This window comes from Pelecanus crispus, chromosome 1 (genome assembly GCF_030463565.1).
Source record: "Pelecanus crispus isolate bPelCri1 chromosome 1, bPelCri1.pri, whole genome shotgun sequence".
NCBI classification, from domain to species: domain Eukaryota; kingdom Metazoa; phylum Chordata; class Aves; order Pelecaniformes; family Pelecanidae; genus Pelecanus; species Pelecanus crispus.
This window is the reverse complement of record NC_134643.1, coordinates 86,327,168-86,341,181: the sequence shown is the minus strand read 5'-3', so window position 1 is coordinate 86,341,181 and position 14,014 is coordinate 86,327,168. Positions and strand designations below refer to the sequence as shown.

Here is a 14,014-nt window from a genome sequence, read left to right as displayed (position 1 = left end):
GCCAGACCAAGACAAGTCACCAGGACAAGCTAATTCATTGCAAGTTCCCAGTACTGCGAGGACACACAGGTTCTTCGTGGGCTCTCCTGGGCTTAGGAGCAGAGGCAGCCATACTTACTGCTCCCTGGAACTTGCCTGGAATGGCATCAAGAGATTTCTTCAATGGGAAGTGAAGGACAGAATGGGGGAGAGGAGAGGAGGGAGAGGAAACAGGCAGCACTCTGTTCCAACATCTTCTTGAGAAAAATATGATGCCATACTAAATCCAGAATTCTTCCTTTCGGTAGCAGTTGTGTGTAAGGGAGGCAATGGGCTTGAGACAAAGAACTTCCCAGAGGTAGTTATAAATGATCTGCTGCCATACAGGGACAATGAGGTTTGCCTTGGGTTGAGGACAGCTCATCTCCCACTTCTGTCACTTCTCTGAGGCCAGTAGACACAGGAGGAGGCTGTGCTATCACACAGCAAACTCAGTGGCTCAGGAGGACTGGAGAGGCTCAGGCTGACTAACCATATCCAAACTCATACTGATGCCATGCAAGAAACCTAGGCCAGGAGTCCTAGGGCATAAAGGTTTGCATTCCTCCACATGAGATGCAGCTTAGCGCATCTGTACCATTGGAGAGGACTGCATCCTGTCCCTATGTATGTCTCTCTGCAGATGCAAAGCAAGAGAAGATGCAGCACATTTATAAGGACCTCTGGGAAACGAGCAGTTCATGGCATGCCAAACAGACGTTGAGAGAAAAGAGGGGAGCAACCCACATCCCCAGCAACAGATTTAGAAGATGACAACAGCCACCATGACGGACTAGCAGAGAGGGGACTCTGTGTACTGCAGCACCTGAAGAAGAGGATGTGGGGGAAGGCAGAGAAGCAAGGAAACAGTGGGGAAATCACAAACGAGAAGGACTTGTCTTGGGTTGTAGGTAGTGGATGATGATTTCTCTTCTCTCCCTTCCTTTTTCTCTCCTACTGTTGGTAGCTCACAGAGCATCAGGCATCCTGCGCTGCTGCTCCAGGAGCTGTCTGCAAGGGAGATGCTGGGGCTGCCCAGATCGGCGGAGACGTCGAGAAGGAAGGCCAGCCAGCTGGCGACAGATCTCATCTGAAAATATAGTAGACACACACAAGTTGACAGATAATAACAAAGATTCATTCAAATATTCAAATTCTTCACCACCAGAACAGTTAAAGGTACATCCTTCACTGCATCTACAGAAACTGCTGAATCCTCATGTACATGAGGGAAGTGAACAAGTCCTTAGGCTTTTATTATTTCCTTCTGGCTTCATTTATGTACAATACATATTAAAATCACTCATAGTTTGCTGCAACAAAGACTGCATAAAAAATCTAGACTGGATCCTGTTTCTGTTCATGAATAGAAATACTGAGAGTTACTCTTTAACCTCAAAAGAATGCAACTTTGAGTAAGGGTGTGTCTGGGGCTAGCAGAGCGTGATCAAGATCGAGGAAGGCAGAGCTCTCATACTTCTTGGTAGTACAATATCTACTTCCCAGTGTTTTTCACGGCACGTGTACTGGATGCAAGGCTGCATTGCATTAGAGCTCCCACAAGCCAAGTCCAGCGAAACTACTACATATGGATTGGGGCTGGGTAACTAGTTAGCTTGGAGACTCTATCAGATGGCTGCAGCTATTCTTCTAGGATAGCTTGTGCTACCACTCACCTTGCATGACCTCATTCTCCTTGCAGACAATGCGAGAGCACACCTCCTTGTTTATTATGTACATGCGACGCACACTGAGGGACCACCATGGACACGCCAAGGACAGTAGCAAGAAGGCACAGGGACCCAAAGAAACAAAAACGGGATACAGGAGTAAACATGTATATTCACTGATGAGGAGGAAAATCCTAAAATTTAGGATTAGTTAGTCTAGAATAAGGCTGTTGTCAATAGGAAAGTAATCTTTGTCAAGACTTCATGAAATGGCCAAATACCGTAAATACTGATTACAATATAGGGCACAATACAGCTTCTTGGTGCTGCACAGGTAATAGTTATTGTGCTGTTTTAATTAATCACCCTAAAAGGACACTCTGAGGACAGGATTCATCTCACCAACTGGTTCCCTGAGGGAACCTCTAGACTTCAAAGGAAACAATTGCTGAACTGTACATGCCGTTTCTGGAGAGTTTTTAGGGCTTTTTTTCGGGACTGCTGGTTTCTTACCTTGTAACACAGAGGTAGCTGATACACTGCTTTACTGGTTTGTGAACAGAGTACAGGCGTGTGCAAGGGAACTTTTCTTCACGACAATCTGGGAACACACACACACACAGAGGTGCAATCCAGCATCATTGGCAGGTGCATTAATTCTGGCACACATATAACTTCATCACTAGATACAGTCCTCCAGGCTTCTAGGGAAGGCCCCTAGCCTCTATTTTCCACTCTCTTGTGAGAGATGGGGATGGTTTAGAGAAGAGGAAAATAAGGCAGACATTTCTGATCCCCTTGCCTCATAAGACAAAAGTAAGGGAAAGTTGAGTGAAAAGCAAAACAAGCCCATTGGGAATCCTCAACACAGAATGCACATGCTGTAAAGGGGATAGACACAAATAAACACAATGTAAATTGCAGTCGCATGTTTAAGACACATGTTTCTAATACATGTGCAATTGCACACTTCAGGACACAAATCTAGTTCCTTTCTTTTCTGGACAATCAACCCCGTAGCTAACAATGATGGGTTTTCTTGCATTTCCTTCTGAAATGCCAGGTCTTGGCCACTGACAATGACAGAATATTGACCCAGCATATTTGGGCCGGTGATCTGCCAGTTCTTCCCCTCCCAGACATGCCACCCAGGGGAATACTTCAGCTTCCACTACTGTCATTCTCCAGTACTTCTAACTCAAGGAACAGGGTGAAGGGAATTTTCCAGGAGACAAAGCTCAGTGCTCAGCCAGCACCTGCCTGGAAAAGTAACAGGGTGGGTGAAAGTGGGTCTGCGCAGCAAACTTAAACGTACCTGATGAAGCCGGCGTAGTTTCGCTGTCAGACTGAACTGGAAAACAGAGGGTAGCAAAGTTAGTGCGATTTACCTTGATTCCTTCCTAGACATCAGCTTACACAAAACAAATAACTGAAAAGTTCTTTCAAGAGCCCTCCATTGTAACTTCTAATGTGGAAAAAGATTTCATTGTTACTGACATGAAACCATAAGAGAATGTACAAATCCAATATGAATCTAGTGCCAGCTACCCAACAACGCTAAAAATCTGCCCAAGTCTTACCACAAAGCATTACCACTACTGTTCAAAACTACACTGCAAGGGCATCTTGACTTATAATTCAAAAAGTTGGGTAAATGTATTTAGTTGCTGTAATTGCCGTCTATCTAGGCAAGAAGCGAAGGAGCCTGTGACTGCATCTTACTAAGAAACAGTGATTCCTTTAAGAAACAGCATCCCCAGACCTCTGGTTCTTTAATGACCATAACAAGGGGTCAAAAGGACGTTGGTTTGTTGTTCCCTCTGATAAAGCAACCCACCTGCACCACCGTAAACCAGTACATTTTATTATTTACTGAGTGACAAACTGGAAAGGAACTCAGAGGACTGACTGCCAGGCATAAGTTTTCATCAACAGTTACAGATAGAAGACTTCTCCTGTTCACGTGCCATAGTGTCAGCCAGAAGCATAGACAAAACAGATGGGCGTAGACAGAAGGAGTCTTTTGGGCATCCGGGCTATGGTTAGGGGCAGTCAGGGAAGGCAGGACTCTGGGTGTGCAAGGGACTGAGCAAGGAGAGGGAAGTGGGGGTCCACAACATTTGGCTGTGAATTGAGAATAAACTCACCAGGACTAAGAAGCACAGGTGGTGTGACAGCTGCAGCTGGAAAAAAAGATGATGTTCTGAAAGATCTTAATTTGAGCTTTCAGCCTCTTTCCCCCTCCCACAGTTCTGCTGGTGGTTCACCACTCCTGACCAGTAGCCATCCCACATCTGGTTCATAGACAGTGCTGATCATGATGTCGTTATCTGACTTGTCAGAGTAACTGCAGGTTTTCCCTGTGGCTATGCTGGGTGTCCTAAAGCTGATGGGATGCTGTGGAGCAGAGATGGGTCCCATGGCACGTCCTTTGTGAAGAGTTTCTCCTTGATCCCTCAACAATAAGCATTTTGAAGCTGAAGTCTGCTGTAAAGGCTACATATTTAATCTTTTCAGGTTTAGATGTAGGTTAGCCACCGCCAGTTTGGACTGGACACCAAGTCTTATCTACTCGCCTACAGACTGTCAGATCTCACACACTGAACACAAGACTGACACAGGTTGTTTTCACCTCCCGTCTGCACCAGGAAGATCATGCACCTTGTGTATACAATCTTGTGCTTCCACATTTCTCTTCCAGTGTTTTCCCATGACAGCTGGTCAGTTTGACCCACAATACCCTAGCCAGCTGATGAGCAGATTCACAGGGCAGAGGAGAGACCATGGAACTGCTGTCCTGGAGGATGGGACACCACTCTCAGATGAGCTCTCCTACACACAGAACACACTTCCCAGCAACAGCCAAGTGCTGCTGCGTCAACTTTGTCTTTTGAACCATATCATCGACCAGATGTATTCTCCCTCTCCCTGCCCTGCCTGGTCCCCCCCACCTCAGAGGGGTGCATTTGAGACTGCCCCAGCAGAGAGAGAAACCATCATCGAGGCCAGTGGTGCCAGATTTGAAACAGGACTCATATGGAAAAAGTGGGGAGGCTCCCTCTTGAGCCTCTGGCCCTCTCCTCCATTCCCCATTGTCAGTCCAGAAGGATTAGCCTATCTTGTAAATGCCTACACTCCCATCAGGTCTGTGTCCTTCCCCTGGGGCTATCTCCACAGCAAGGCTTGGCTCTCTAAGGAGGCACATTGCATGCTACAAGCGCTCATCTCCTAGTGCCCTCCATCTATGCCATCTTTCGCATACATTTTGCTGTCCCCCAGTGACATGGCTGCAGGCACAGCAGGGAAGACAGTACTAAAAGAACAGTATTTCCACCTCCCCATCCCACCACTGCTCAGAATATGCTTTATTACTGTCTTTCAGGTTTTTCGCCACCTCTGTCTCCTGAGCACTCAAGCATGGCCTCTAGCTGTGTCCCAGTGCTGCCCAGTTAACTGGTGAACCTGACCAATTTCTCTCCTTCATGATTTTGTCTCTTCCTACCTGCAACCTTCTCTGGAAGCCCAGGCTGCGTGAGCTTCAGATTTCATGGCTTCCTGCAGTGCAAACAGCTTCAGAGAGCCCTGTTAACAGCAGGTGAGATTGGCCTTTCCTTGGAGAACAGGCCATTAAGCCACCCCAAATTCATCTCCCTGCACAGAAAGGACTCCCTGATAGCCATAAACGCTGAAAAAGCACTGCTAGATGTCAGAAGTGGGGAAGAGGAGTTTCTGAGCATCATGGGTATTTCTGGGGCTATGTAGGCAGGAGTAAAGGTGAAAAGAGAAAAAGAAGCCTGAAGTTGCCAAGAGATAAGAGCTTACCGAAGGTGCTGGTAAGAGCATCGGTGCTAACTTCACCTGGAAAAGAGAGAATGTCCTTGAGATAGCTTATCTTTACTTTATGGTCCCTTACATAGCTAGCCATAGCTAGCTTGAATTATCTTGGCTGCCATGGTAGGCTCATGAGACAGTGGGATCCAATCCAGCAAACACATAAACAAACACAGTACCCCCACCCCACCTGTATCCATCCCCCTTTTCAGTGACTGGCCTGGGACTGGATTTCTTAGTGCACATGTTGCATCAACCCTTACTGAACTCTGGATTCATATTCTGACTTCTGAGATACAGCTACTCTGGGCATCTTGATGGGAAAGAATGATGTCTGAAATGAAGGCGCTGATGGCTCTTGCAGCAGTAGGACAGACAGCTGAGGCACCCACTGCAGAGGAGGAGGGAAGCAACTCCAGAACCTTGACTGCAGAAATTCATCAGCAGATGAGTTTCTTTGGAAGGTGACTGATGGCAAAGCTGGGGTAGGTGTGATGGAGGGATAAAGTGTGAAGGAAAGGGAAGCTTGGTGGACACATTTTGGACTGGCTGCTGAACAGTTTTCTGGGAAGCCCCAGGTACTGCACATGACAGGATCATAGCTGGGAGATGTCTGATGGCTTAGCCAGGGGCTTCAGTTTGAAGAAAACACAGGCCCTTATGGTTCTTCTGGGTGCTGAAGCATGATGCAAACATAGGTTCATTTTATCTTACCACATCACAGAAATGGAAAAAGGTCCAGAGGAATAAAGCAATTCACCCCTAACGCCACAGCCAGTATGAAGACCAGCCAATACCCTTTCTCAGTGGCCTCACTGCTAAAGCACCATGCTACTTGTGCACCCTTTTTCTTGGGATTTTCCTGAGCAGCGGAAGAGTTCCCTGAGCATCTCATAGCTGAAGAGTTATCAGCTCTCCTGGATCTCCCACAACCCTCGACTGTGAACAGTAACTTCATGTGCTTCAGCTAAGTGTTCAGGACCCCAACAGTAGTGAATTATTTGTAAAGAAAACACAACACTTAGCAGGTTGTCTTGGAGGGCTTGTTTAATCTTCACTGAAAGACAAGCTCACAATGTCAGAGGCAAGGAAACAAAGAACAGCATTTGCAATTACACAGGCTGTAACAGGACAACTGGGTCACATGAGCAGTCTTTAGCACATAACATGCCTCTAATACTTACCCGTTGCACTTTCCAGTTCTTGCCCATTGACCACCCACGGAAACCAGTCTGCAAGAGAAGAAGAGAGGGGAGTGAAGAAAGGAAGAGAGAGGGGTTTCTATATTCTGCAGGCTCTGTGAAAAAAAAAATTTTTTTTTCGAGGTGCTTATCTGTCCAGGAGACACCACTGCCCTCTGCTGAAGGGAGAAATTATCTCCTCTCTGCCCCAGCCTCCACCACTGGCTGGGTTCATTCTTCAATGACTTGTGGATACAGCGGGTTCTGATCCTATCTCTCCTGCTTCCACCAGGGTCAAAGGCTAGGCACAGGGACAAGATAGTAAATACCTCCAGATCTGCTACTGGGCTTTGCATTTCTGAAACCCCATTTGATGCATTTTGAAAACAAACTGCTCATTGCCTCCCTGCTCTGGAGGCTGGTCAAAATTCCTATCTCCATTTTATAAAGAGGAAACTGAGTCATGGAAATTATTTGCTTGGGGTCACAGACTGAGTCATTGGCACAGTAAGAAACAGATTGCAGGTCTTGTAGCTCCTTAGGCAAATAATTTTCTGGTCCATCATCCTGCCTGGGTATGGAGGACGGAGCAGAAGATCTTTCCCCTCAGCCCCTGGGCGCACTGGAGAAGGAGAATGATGAAGGCTTGGCTGTGCATGCTGTGTGGAAGAGAAGAAATTGAAACTGAGCTAGACTGTTCATTTGTCCAAATATAAAGGGTGAGAGAGCTGCTTCCTACAGCAGCCAGGAATAGGAAAATATTTCCTGCTAGCCACAGAGGAGGGAAATGTCTGCATAACTGGGGTGGGATGAAGGAAGGAGTTGGCAGGAAAAACTCAGTGATCTGGGGCACTGCAGGGATGCGCGCAGGACCAGCCCAAAAAACAGTACACCCTGCTACATCTTATGAACTCAGCCTTTAGCTTTCTGTTCTTAATGGGAGCACTGCATGGGTAAAAACTATCAGGTCTAGAGCTTTAGTCTTAGTTCTTCCTCATTCCAAGAGCAGTTACTTCCAGGCTGCAGAGGGACTCTTGGGACCCCTATATAACTCTGCTCTGCAGCACTACAGGAGTCACTGGACCCTGCTATTCCCTTCCCCACCCAGCTGCCAGCAAGGGCTCAGCTGCTGGTGACTGACCCAGGGAGAGCCAGATGTGTATAATAACTCAAGTGCACCATGTAGTGCAGCCCAAAACTTCCCCTGTTCTGGCTAATCTCTTAATGGTAACAAGTAGAGGAGAAAAATGACATTGAACACTTTCTCATTTGTTCCTGATACAAAAGGAAGGACACAAATTCTGAAACCATCGCAGGGGCCAGAGGTACCAGATTTGAAACAGGGGTCATATTGAAAAGTCAGCTCTTACTAGCTTTTTTGCCCCCCTCCTTAGGAAGTAACTAGAAAACTGGCCCAATTCTAAAACAACAGGACACAAGGGAAGTGAAACCTCTGCATATGAGGGGAAGAGACAAAAGAGGTGACTTCCTTATGAGATCTTCAATCACTTCAATTTATATTTGCTATGGTACCCAATTCATATGCTTTATAAATGATTGGACTTTATTGTCCAAGCTGCAATAAATTCATCCTTGAGGTCTGGGAAAACTGTGACCCTAATTCACTGAATCTGTAGCTCACCCAAAACCAAAAGAGACAATGAGAGACCAGCTAGTGATTCCTGTTGTTTTCCAAGTTAAAACAAAAAAACACAGAAATGCTAAACCAAAATACAAAAAGGTAAGAAATCTTCCTTTCAGGCCTCCTTCATGCATCATAAAATCCACAGTGTTTTTTTCCTGCCTCTAACTTTATAGGCCACCTACAAGCTCATCTCTTTGATGCCTCTCCTCCCTGCTTCACAGTCACAAACATGATATCCTCTACTGTGCACCTTTACAGGAAAAAGTGCTATTGGGAGCAGAAACAGGCTTCAGCATGAGGCAAGGACCGAGAAGAGTAGATTGAAATAACCTGATTTGAATGTGATATGTGCAGTCATCTTGTCTCCTACATACAGTCTTTCCTGGGCAAAGCTTTTTCCATTCACCAGAATTAATATTCTTTCACTGTCTGTCCTGAGTCTTCCAACTATAATGTCTGATGCTGCCCTCTTGTTTTGGTTTGTTTTGTGGTTTTTTTTTAACAAATTTGATTCCACCTGAATTTTTGCCAAAGTAACTCTGAGCAAACAAAGAAGTGGAGCAACAAAACACAACAACAACAACAAAAAAGCAGAGAGTGGTTTGAACTACAGAGGTTAGGTTTCTCAAACAGCTATACAAAAAACCTACAAACCCTCTTGGCAGCCGAGTGGCCTGGAATGGGGCCATTCCAGCAGGAACCACTAGTGACAGCAAATGTTTCACAGCTATGACAGAACAAGTCTTGTGGAGCACTGGGAAATGCTCTGCAGATGATGCAAACACAGGTGGTACAGCAGTCTATAGTAAGCACAAAGCACAGCTAACCCTCTTTCTCAACTCGACCTGGCTGTTTTGCTTACCCAAACATGCCTGCAGTGGAGGCTGTGGAGCTCTGCCTCTTGCAACTCCCAGTACTTACTGGAAAGCGGACACATGGGAACCAGTCCCCAGTTCCTAATTTTTTCCTTACAACCCTATATCCACCATGCCTTTCCTGTTCAGTCCTTCCCCCTTCACTGTTCATCTACATGTCTGTCTTCCTCCTTAGGTCACTGCACACTAGCCTGTGTTGGAAACTCCACGGGGCCAGGGCGGAGAAGAAATCCTCCCCCTGCCGTAAGGACTCACCAGCTGGGGACAAGGACAGTGCTAAGAGACACAACAGTATACAGGCTCCAGAGGTCTTCATCCCTGCAGAGTGGAGAAGAGAGGAGTCAGAGGAAAGTTAAGGCAGGAACAGGGATACCCTCCCCTATAGCACAGAAACTTTTCGCTTGCTGTCTCTGTTTCCCTCTCAAGACTATTTTGTCTTCCCAGCCTCCCTCCCACCTGTCTCCCTCCTAATCTGGCCAGTTTTCCAGGTGTTTCTGAAACATTCTGGACTGAATATATAACTCCATCTGCTTGCTTTCTTTCTCTTTCCACCTCCTTTCTCCAGTCTCTATCTCTTTTCTCATCCAGGTGGCTAAGCCCCCCTCCACACACAGCCCCAGCATGCAAAGAAAAGCTTTCCCTTGTTATCTCCTCCACTTTCTGCTACTTTTAAATTATCTTGAGGAGCACCGAGAGAATAGATAGGGTCCCCATCACTTACTGCAGCTCTTGGTCTCCACTCCCTTGAGCAGCAGACACTCCGTCTTTCCCCTTCAGTGGTCCCCCCCACTTTGCCTATTGGGTAAATCACATGCAGCCACACCCAGAACATGTTCTACTTTTGGTTGTCTTCAAAATACGATTTTTTGGGAAAAAAAAAAAAAAGAAAAAGGAGAAGCCAGTGAGATGGTGGGATGTGGTGTCATCATGCATGTGGAATGAGGGGGGGAGCGAGGAGCAGCAGCCCACACCCTCATTCCAGAGTTTATTATCCTCCGAAGGGAGCCCGCTCCTCCCATTCCCCCAGGATGGCCCAGCACCAGGGACGGATTCTTGTGTCTACGTTACACATTCACGTCCCGTTTCGTTTGGCCCTCCTACGCAGTCCCTCTTCTCCTTACGCCGCCACATCTCGCCTTGTTTCCCCACTCAGCTGCTGCCTCTTTCCACCCCAGTCCTTTGGTCCTCTTTTCTGTTTTCCTGCCTGCCTCTGGCACACGCACGCTGCAGAGCCCGCAGCCCTGGTTGCCTAAAGGGCACGCTCGGCTTGCCACGCTGCCGGGACGGAGCCTGGCCCCCCCCGGTGCTCCCGCGGACTCCCCCGCTCCGGGCACACGGCGCAGCCGGCGCGCCCTGCAAGCCCGGCTCCTCCGGCCGCCGCGTCCCTCCGCGCCGGGCGGGACGCTCCGGCCGGGCGGGGTGCGGGGGTGCAAGGCGGCCCGGCCCGGCCCGGCCCGGCCCGGCCCGCTGCGGGGGCCGAGCGCGGGCGGCGGGGACGGGGAGGACCGGAGCGGGAGGCGCGGGGGGGGGGGGGGGGGGGGGCGGGGGGCACCGGCGCCCCGCCGGCCGCGGGCAGATGGCGGGCTGGCAGGCAGCCAATCGGCTGGCAGCAACTGTGATGACATCACCCCGCTGCCCCGCGGCGGGGCGGGGCGGGGCCGGCGCCTCACGGCGGGATGGGGATGGGGATGGAGATGGGACTGGGATTGGGATTGGGATTGGGATTGGGATTGGGATTGGGGTGGAGATGGAGATGGAGATGGAGATGGAGATGGAGATGGAGATGGAGATGTGATTGTAATTGTGATGGGGTTGGGGATAGAGATGGGGATGGAAATGGGGATGGGGACGGAGATGGAGATAGGAATGTGATTGGGATGGGGATGGAGATGGGGATGGGGATTGGGATGGAGATGGGGATGGAGATGGGGATGTGATTGGGATGGGGATGGAGATGAGGATGGGATGGGGATGAGATGGAGATGGGGATGTGATTGGGATGGGGATGGAGATAGGATGGGGATGGAGATAGGATGGGGATGGGGATAGAGATGGGGATGGGAGGGGGAATAGAGATGGGGATGGAGACGGGGATGGGGATGGAGATGGGGATAGGGATGTGATCAGGATGGGGATGGAGATGAAGATGGGATGGGGATGAGATGGAGATGGGGATGTGATTGTGATGGATGGGATGGGGATGGGGATGGGAATAGAGATGGGGGTGGGGATAGAGACGGAGATGGGAATGGGGACAGAGATGGGGATGGAGACGGAGATGGGGATGGAGATGGGGATAGCGATGTGATCAGGATGGTGATGGAGATGAAGATGGGATGGGGATGAGATGGAGATGGGGATGTGATTGTGATTGGGATGGGGATGAGATGGGATGGGGAAGGGGATGGAGATGGTGATGAGGATGGGGATGGGGATGGAGATAGTGATGAGGATGGGCCCCCCTCTCAGGACCAGGTTCATGTGCAGGGGGGGCAGGGAATGGCTGTTGCCATTCTGTGCAGTCTAAGAAAGGTGGGGAAGAGCGAAAACATGTGCAAAAGAAAAAGTTAAAAAGTAGGAAAATGGGAGAGAGGTATACTGAGAAAGGAAGAGGAAGAATGAGATCTGCCCCTCACTGTGCCGTCCTTCAGACTCCCTTGCACTGCTTTGCCTCCAAGCACGCTGTGCTTTATGAGTCAGCCCCACTGGAATAGCTGCTCTCCCCTAACACTTCTTCCAACAGATGCCCTCTCTCCTGTTGCTTTCTCAGAGACTTCTTTTCCCTTTGCTGCTCCTGGAATTGCTCCTCTGGGTCTGAGGAGGCATTGGCTGGACGGTGCCCCTTGTAAGAGCTTCAAGGCACAATCTCAGTCCTGAAGCCAAGGACGTTGAAGGAGAAAGCTAGGAAATGACCCAAGCTCCCTCATACAGCAATGAAAGACAGAAACCTTGTAGGGGAAAGCTGTGTCCCCTAAGGCTTATCCTGGTGGCCAGGTAACCCTCGTTTCTTCTCAACAAATTGCAGACTAGGAATGAAACCCTATAATGCCTTGTACACGGTTACTTAGGAAATCCTCACTATGTCCTTGCTGCCATGAGAGACCCAGAAGAGTGTTACCCACATGTGACATGCCGCAGCTTCCTACCTAACAGTGGCTGAGCATCAGTTGTGGCAGTGCTCAAGAGAAAAGACAGAATGACTGCTCCTTCTTATTTCTGGTCCTCCCAAGACTCTTGGGGAAACACCGGTGGTGGGAGTACCAGAAGAGGGGTAGAGGGAATGGGGAAAGCTAGGCATTTCCCTGCTCACCAGGGCAGCCTTCTGGACTGAAGCACCATCACTCCGTTTCACCGGAGCGAGACATCACCATTCCCACTTTCAGGGACTAGCTAAAAGTCAGTCTACTGGAGATGCTCAAAAGGTGATTAAACAAAGAGAGTGATGGAAGTTATAACAGCACCCCAGGTTAAGGAATCCTCTCAGATCCTTGGCTTTTTCTGGAAGTCCACATGTTTGGGCTACACCTTTCCACACAGCTTGGTTTGGTTTTTGTTTTTCTCTGTGCCCCTGTGTTGTCATTCAAGCCTCTGTTACTGCTTAACTGGATAACTAAACTATCTTGAAGACCTTGTGAGTTCTGAATACATTTATTTGGAAACATTCATTGATGCCGTATGTTTTGACCTAGCAATGCGTTCATGTATCACCGTCTCCCACAGAGTGCAGGATTCACCTCTAGTCCTGGACAAGGCTTCTGATTGCTTTTGAGCTCTAAATCCTTTTTTCAGACTGGAAGGCTGTGTCCTTCCCCAGCTGCTCAGTGCGGGTAGACCAGTTGTGCTAGCAGCACCCCTCCATCTGGAGAGCTTGGTGCGGATGGGGGGGATGCTCCTGGTGATGGAATCGCTGGCTGGGAAGCAGTTCAGTATTTTAGATACCAGGCAAACCGCAGTGAAGTAACTGGAGGTATCCTGCTGCTCTTGCTCGCTGAGGACACCGGAGGGAGCTGCAGCACAGCGGCATGCGAAGACCCATTTTTCCTCTTGCAGTCCAAGCACATTCTTCAAGAGATGTGGCTCTGTGTCTGCAGGTCCCGCTCTGGAATGAAGGCTCTCCTCTTAGCTCTCCTGTTTGTCAGTGTACTGGATCCACAACGGTTTCATCGTTTTGCTTTTTGGGACGGAAAAGAATCTCGTTATTTTTTCCCCCATCCTTGCTCCATGACATTGACAAAGATAGTGGGACAGCCCTCGCTTCTGGGAGATATGAATAATTAGCATCCTTCTGCACCTTCCCTTCTCGTTCACATTGCTCTATTCTGCCTTGCCTGCAGCCATCCTTCTCCAGCAGAGGGTAACTTAGGGACACCTACAGCAGATGACTCAAGGTGAAGCATAAAAAGTCAGGTATTGGTGCCACAATACGGTGCAAAGGAGAACTGTGCCGCAGTAAATAGCGTGGGTGACTCATAAAGGAAACACTTCCATACATATATTCCCTTAAGCCTTGCTGACCCCAGCGCCTGTAAGTGTTTACCTAAGATCAGAAGCAGTGACAGTGATTCAGCAAAAAGTTCTCTTCCAAGTTGGTACTGATCCCATGAAGTTGCCAAGGATGCTATAGCAATGGTAGTGTGGTATTTTGGATGAGACACAAAATCAGCATTAAAATCTCCTGGTGCATTTCACCCCAGAGATTATTGCATCTCAGCAGACAGGTAAGTGATCCAGGGGCACACCATTTGTAAAGGTCTTGGAGAGGCATTTAAATGCCAGCTGATGTCTTTCCCTGTC

The 14,014-nt window shown here is 48.6% G+C and overlaps 1 protein-coding gene across 1 annotated transcript; it reads right to left on the bottom strand.

Annotated features, from left to right (window-relative positions):
• Positions 1–986: 986 nt before the first annotated feature.
• MFAP5 (microfibril associated protein 5) lies at positions 987–9,536 on the bottom strand. Its single transcript, XM_009491245.2, has 8 exons — positions 9,476–9,536; positions 6,704–6,751; positions 5,511–5,546; positions 3,836–3,871; positions 3,004–3,039; positions 2,202–2,289; positions 1,695–1,768; positions 987–1,108 (listed from the first exon to the last, which is right to left on the bottom strand). Exons 1-8 carry the CDS (start codon positions 9,534–9,536, stop codon positions 987–989), a joined length of 501 nt encoding a protein of 166 aa, XP_009489520.1.
• Positions 9,537–14,014: the final 4,478 nt, after the last annotated feature.

Coding starts and splice junctions, on each gene's coding strand:
- MFAP5 (XM_009491245.2), bottom strand. CDS start 9,536: ATGAAGACCTCTGGAGCCTGTATACTGTTGTGTCTCTTAGCACTGTCC. Junction 5,547..6,703: donor AGAACTGGAAAGTGCAACGG/GTAAGTATTAGA, acceptor TCTCTTTTCCAG/GTGAAGTTAGCACCGATGCT. Junction 2,290..3,003: donor AACTACGCCGGCTTCATCAG/GTACGTTTAAGT, acceptor GTGTGTTCCCAG/ATTGTCGTGAAGAAAAGTTC.